Source organism: Seriola lalandi, unplaced genomic scaffold (genome assembly GCF_002814215.2).
Source record: "Seriola lalandi dorsalis isolate HSWRI2012SDOR001 ecotype SW California unplaced genomic scaffold, Sedor1 jcf7180002054346, whole genome shotgun sequence".
NCBI classification, from domain to species: domain Eukaryota; kingdom Metazoa; phylum Chordata; class Actinopteri; order Carangiformes; family Carangidae; genus Seriola; species Seriola lalandi.
Genome location: NW_019524899.1, coordinates 708,014 through 714,676, shown reverse-complemented (window position 1 = coordinate 714,676; position 6,663 = coordinate 708,014). Strand labels below are relative to the sequence as shown.

Sequence of the window (6,663 nt, the reverse complement as noted above, 5' to 3'; positions counted from 1 at the left end):
CACACACACACACACACACACACACACACACACACACACACACACACACACAGGATTCCCTGGAGCGGTATCATCCCTACAGGCTGGGACACAGCAGCACATGATGTGAGTGGACCATTCAGTCACTCAGTACAGCTGCAGGCAGAAAGTAGAGCACATCCATCACTGTGGTTTGAATCCGCACGTCTACACACTGCGGGGCGCTGTTAACATTATCATTCATGTTTTTCCACACATCACTGAAGTGTTTAAATTTTGGGATTAAAATGGAAGTTAACGCATTTACAAACATTCTGCAGAGACATGAAAGGAACAAATTTAGCAAATTTCTAATTTATTTTCCTACAGGATATGAAAAAAAGAAACTGAGACAGAGAGAGAGAGAGAAAGAGGAGATAACAGGAGTGTCACAGTAGATACTGCACAATAATAGGATGACAGCAATCTGTACATGAAGTCCACTATCATTACACTCAGCTGAGTGGAGCCAGGATTGGTGGTTCAAGTCTCTCCGGTGTTCCTCTTCTGGAAGCATTTATTCTCAAAATAAAAAGTCCCTCTGGTGTTGTGTTCTGGGATTTCTTTGGAACAGAGGAAAAACAGCCGAGCGGAGGTCCAGAGCTAATTATACCGCGTAAATTTGTTAACAGGGAAAAATTGGCATAAAACTAGTTTTATTTACAATAAAGAAAGAGTAAAGTTACAGCTGGTGGGGAAGGATTTTCCCCTAAAGTATTCAGATATGATTTATATATATTTAGACCCCTGATAGACTCATTGCATGTTTAAATGGCAACAAACGTTACCCGTCACACCTCAAATGCTCTTTTCCCACCCAAACACCTATAAATGATATTGGTTCTCTTCCAATAAGAAAAGGCTTTGAAACTGGGCGAACCAAAAGGCAACAACAATTTACTGGACCAGCATCCTTTGGGCTGGGCAATGAGGTGCACCTTGTGTAGCCGTAAATGGCTAAATCTTAACATATGCCTGTAAGGTACAGAATGAGGGCTCCCAGACAGAGTGTGTGTGATTCCAGCACCGTTTCAGAAGAATTTGACGCCCTTCCCGTCGTCCATGGTGATGATCTCTGCCTTGCCTTCTGTTTGCAAAGCCTGCAGCGAGCGAAGGAGCATCCAGTCTTCTAGACCGTGGAACTCTGGAGGACAAAAACAGTAAAGTTTATGTCAGAAGGTATAATTACAACAAACAATTACTGTTAACAATAACAATAATAATAATGATAATAAACTTTATTTGTACGGAACATTTCAAAACAATATTACAAGGTGCTTTAAAGGTTAACATCGAGATTGAAACATTTCAGGACGACAAATAAATAAAATTAGGAAACTAAAAGTACAAAAAATATTTAAAGAGAATAATGAAATAGATAAAACAAGTGAAATAAACAGAAGAAAAACTATTCTCATCCTTTAGAAATAACAGTACAAAAGTATTATTAGCAAAATGTACATAAAATATCAGAAGTAAATTCATTATGCAGAAAAACACCTTTTAGAGTGTTATTTTATCAATTATCTATTCATTATGGGATATTATTACTTCATGTTGTAATTTTAGATACTTCATACTCTACTGGTTTAATAAAAGGTGTCAAATAAACTGTCAATAAATATAGTGGAGTAAAAAGTAAAACATTTCCTATATTTTGTCTCTCTGAAGTATAAAGTAGCACAAACTGGAAATACTCAAGTAAAAGTACCTCGGCATTATGACAGTACTTGGGTACATGTACTTAGTTACATCCCACCACTGGACATAAACAAATAAAACAGGAAATACACTCGAAGTGGAACATTAATCGCATTGATAAAAGCCTCTTTGTCTTAACAAGTGATTTAATAGACTTAATGAATGCAGACTCCTATAGGGCTTATATTTGATATTTGTCTAACTCTAAATTAAATACAAAATCAATAAGCTTGAAACAATGTTTTATTTTAGCATTTTAACGGAGCCATACCTTCGCCCTCTGTGTCATCACCGTTGGACAACTCGTAAGTTGTAAACACAGAGTTGACCATCCCGTTTTTGGAAACCTAAAACGACAGAAAACAGAACAATGGTCACTGACTAACATCAATGTTATTTAAATACTGTAATAAATGTCGAGTGTTTTCCTGCAACGGTCATGGCTGAACACAACACCTGTTCTCTGCTACAAGTTTTTGTTTTTGGAGGGCTGAGATCTGGAGCACATGAGTATAAATAGAGAATTAATAAGCTTTTAACAAACTTAGGTCTTCATCATCAGACATGAAGAACGCCGGGTCTGTTCATGGTGAATCATCCAGCTGATGTTTCTACCTGGTGTGGTGCGCGCAACCTTTCTACTATGTTTGACACTCCCTGTGACAGTTGTAACTCTTGGAAATGTGAGGCTGGCATATTCTATATTGTTGTTTTTTTTTCATGGTATTAACACATAGCACAAAAGGACCAAAACATGCAGAGCGAAGGGTAAGTACAACAACACAACTCCTATTTGACACCTCAAAGTTATTTAACAGTTGAATTTTTTACATCTACAGCCATTCAGTTCATCTGTACTTCTACTTCTCACTGCTGACCTACAACCTGCTGTTAAAAGTTCTCTTTTGCTTTGTTTATTGCAGTGATTGTTAGTTTTTGTTGTAATATATAAGTTTAATATGTTGCTTTGTGGCCAGAGACATTGCAGTTTTGTCATGTAACATGTTTTCTACACATGATGCTTGGTCGGTGTTTCAACGTCATGAACTAAAACAAACTTGACTAGAGTCTCCTGAGTCTCCTTTATGAAACACCCCTCTGGTTTAAATGCGCCGTAGTAACCTAAAAATATACGTTTACATGCAGCAGATCATGTAAGTAAGTGAATTTCTTCCTAATCCCTACTTTATTTTGGAAGAATTGTTTCCTTGTATTGACGGTAGTAATAACGCAATACGTGGATATTCTACAGTTTGTTGTTCTTTGCGTTCTCGTGTTCTTTATGTCTATTTATTTTATAAAAATACAAGAGTCACCTGCTGTAGTGTAGATCTTTTTGTTCTCTCCCTGTTGTGCAATTTCGCCACTTAATATCTTAGATGTTTTCATAACATCATAATATTGTAATACTGAACAACATGATCTGACAGCAGCAATTTACCTCTTATTTATAGCTTTAAAGAACACTTTCTGCTTTCCATCTGTCCTTTATCAGCTCCACAAATGAGCACAAATGCTCACTTTCACAAACAGTGCGGTGTGTCTCTGAGTTTTGATGACTCACCCACTGGTATATTAACTTGCCCCACTCCTCTGGTCGTCTCCACATGACTAAACACCGGGACTTGTTTTTGTCCAGCCATTCGAGGTTGCCTGAGGTCAGCCAAAACAATGATACAACAAGTTCAATACCAATGAAATTAATCCGCAGTGAGACAATGAGATAAGCATACTTAATGTCAGCACAGCACAAACATCCAGACAGAACAAAACTTACCTTTTTTCCTCAGTTCCTCAAACACAACTTGAATTGCTTCCATTGACAGTTTTCCTGGAATTCAGTCAAGGGCTGATGGCAGTAATTTGAAATTCAAAAACTTACACTAACACCAGAAAAACCGACCGTGATCATATTGACATGATTTGACTTCTAAAATGAAACTCACATTCGGTTGCCATTTTATTAGGTACACCTACTACAACGGTTCTGTAATAAATCCCCCCCTTCACAAAGGTTATAATGTTCAGTTTTATTTAGAAAAGCTGTTTATTGCCCTTTATGATCATTTTGGAGGATTTAGGTTTGGGTGCTGTTGCACAGCGTTGTGAGAAGTTTCTTCAATATTTTGTCTACTCCTCTTATTCAGTAAGGATAGACAAACTATCAGAAACACCTCTCAGTATAAGGCAATGCAGTTCAACAAGCGACACCATAAACAGCCTACTACATGATCATCGAGTTGAGTAAACACTAACCCTTCACAAAGGTAGGATACCATTATTATCATTGCAGGTTTGTTGTATTAGATTTAGATATTTGTACCTAATAAATTGGCAGCTGAATGTATGTTCACCAAAATTAAGAGACATAAACAAACACAAATTCAAATTCAACACAAGCTACTGCAGAGGAAGAGGGGAGCTACGACAGCTACATTATACTAAAAAGCATTTAAAAACCTACGCTGATTGTAAAGTGTGTCAAAGTTAATATCCTCTGGGTGAAGTGTTATTTTATATCTCACTAAAGGAAGCAGACGATAAACCCTTGACTAGCCAAATCCAATTAAGCTGAATAATGTATGGGGAAAATTCTGGCCTTGGTTGAACCACAGGTGGACTGTTAGGATACGCTCTATCTTCTTGTTGTTGAACATTGGGCTTTCCTGAGCCTCCATGACGTCCAGGGTGTAGAGCTTGTGATGCCGGCAGTACGACAGAGCCAGGGAACACCATGCTGCCAGCTGTTTCTGTCTGGTGTCAACATTGGGCTGTAGCCTGTCCATAAAGAGATGAGCAAAAGATGGAACGCACAGTCGCCGAAGGGCAAACCAAGCAAGCCAACAGCAATGCAAACACCGGATAAGATTCAATCCCTCTGTAAATTTAGTGCATGTAAAGAGAGACAAATATGCTCATCTAGACTTCTTAGACATAGTAAAAAGTGAGTTCATCCTGTGTCATGCTTTACTTTTATATATTGTTCATGTTTTATGCTATTTATCTTTCTTTTTTTTTTCAATAACTTACTGACCACACAGCAGCAATGACATAGTGGAAATGGAAGGCTACTAAATCTTCTTCTGTTTGAGTCCTGTTCATTTATCTAATAATAATTTACATGAAATAATCAGCATTTCTAAAGAGAAGGGACTACAGGAGATAAAACCCAGTTATCACATATTATCACAGTTTCCACTGACCTTATTAGTGGAACTTCTTAGAATAACACTTCTTAGAATAACATTTCTCAACTGTCTCTGTGTTGCACTCGTACCAATTTAAAATGGTCGCCAGTGTACAGCAGAAAACATACAGTTAATACTTTGTATCAGTGCAACGGAAATTATACTGTTCCTTGTATTCGCTCTGTTCCTTGTATTGGCCCATACGATAAATTTGTTTTACAGGAATTTCAGCGCTGAGGTGTTCTAGGTATTGTCAGGCTGGTGAGTATGTGTGAGAGAGGTGTGCCTGTTACCCTCTATGATGAATGGGGTAGGATTTACTGCCAGCTCTGTTTAGATATTCTACATAGTTCTATCGGCACAAACGTCAATGTTAATAACAATATTCTATATTTATTCATAGTGTTTATCCATAGCAGCCGATTTTACAGTTTTGTAAACCTGCACTTTTTTCTTACAACTAACCTGGTCTATTTAACTTGTGTTTTTTTCATGTGATGTCATGATACTAACTATCTATCTATCTATCTATCTATCTATCTATCTATCTATCTATCTATCTAACTATATAGGGTGACCATGATTTAAAAAAAAACCTTTGAAGTGACAGTATATGGCTGAAATTTCACACCCTGTTACATAATCAAATAGGTCACTAGTTCTAACACTGGTTAATAGTTTATGGGCATGTACGCTTTATTTGGAAACCTTTATAAACGTGTTTTGGTAGCTGACAGCTGAGACTGAGGCAAAGATGACTATCAAAACAGCTAGCTACAGCTAAAAGGGCTCTTAAACACACCGCATCATAATAAATTATGTATATATTGATGTGTTTTACATGTTGGCAGCCTTCATACGTCGCTGAATGAAACCGAATAACGCTGTTAGATGAACTTTAGAGAGCCAGTAGATGTACAGATCCACTTCCCTAGCTCTTTCGTTTAGCCAGTTAGCCGGCTAACATAATGCTAGCTCGCAAATCGACACACTTCGATTCAATAATATATAGACAACGGAGGCTGATAAGCAAAGATAATTAATGTTTCAAAAATATGGTTCAGAAAAAGCCGACTCACGTAAAAAACGGTGGGAAATTGTACTGCCAGGGCCACTCAAAACTCATTGCAGTTGATGCGGTGTTCACAGCTGACAGCCTCCGGAAGCGCGTCCACCCTGTAAAATGGGTCCGACAAGCTACAAAGATTTACTAAAGACTCTACAAAACAAAAAAATTATAAAATAAATATGTAGAAAAATATATAGACATTACATAATTACCCTGATTAATTACACAGATTTACCAAAGACTCTACCAAACACAAAAAATATGAAATAAATATAAAGACAAATATATAGACATTAACTGACATTAAATAATTATTCTGACTAACTACACAGATTTACCAAAGACAAAACACATTAAGTGTAAAATACAGTACAATTGAACTGAGGTACATACAGAAAGACTGAGCTGCATAGTTTAATTTGTATTACTCTATGTATGGCCTGAAATCTGCAGGTAATGTGCAACTTGATCTGAGATTAAAGAAAATGTATGAAGATTGTGAAAAAAATTGAATTGAATGAATACAATTGCAGCCTGTTTAAAGTTTAAATGAAGTTTCTCAAATACTTCTTCCACCACTATGAGTCACTTGTGATATACTATATACGTCTGTTCATGAATAATCTCAGTTGAAACAAAATATGAAGAATTAAAAATATCTGACCTCCATCAACTTCATCTGAATTT

The 6,663-nt window shown here is 36.8% G+C and overlaps 1 protein-coding gene across 1 annotated transcript; it reads right to left on the bottom strand.

Annotated features, from left to right (window-relative positions):
- Positions 1-317: 317 nt before the first annotated feature.
- vps25 (vacuolar protein sorting 25 homolog) lies at positions 318-6,076 on the bottom strand. Its single transcript, XM_023407720.2, has 6 exons — positions 5,987-6,076; positions 4,352-4,497; positions 3,497-3,550; positions 3,284-3,372; positions 1,991-2,066; positions 318-1,162 (listed from the first exon to the last, which is right to left on the bottom strand). Exons 1-6 carry the CDS (start codon positions 6,031-6,033, stop codon positions 1,050-1,052), a joined length of 525 nt encoding a protein of 174 aa, XP_023263488.1. The 5' UTR covers positions 6,034-6,076; the 3' UTR covers positions 318-1,049.
- Positions 6,077-6,663: the final 587 nt, after the last annotated feature.

Coding starts and splice junctions, on each gene's coding strand:
- vps25 (XM_023407720.2), bottom strand. CDS start 6,033: ATGAGTTTTGAGTGGCCCTGGCAGTACAATTTCCCACCGTTTTTTAC. Junction 3,551..4,351: donor CAACAACAAGAAGATAGAGC/GTATCCTAACAG, acceptor ACTGAATTCCAG/GAAAACTGTCAATGGAAGCA. Junction 2,067..3,283: donor GCAAGTTAATATACCAGTGG/GTGAGTCATCAA, acceptor CTGTCGTTTTAG/GTTTCCAAAAACGGGATGGT.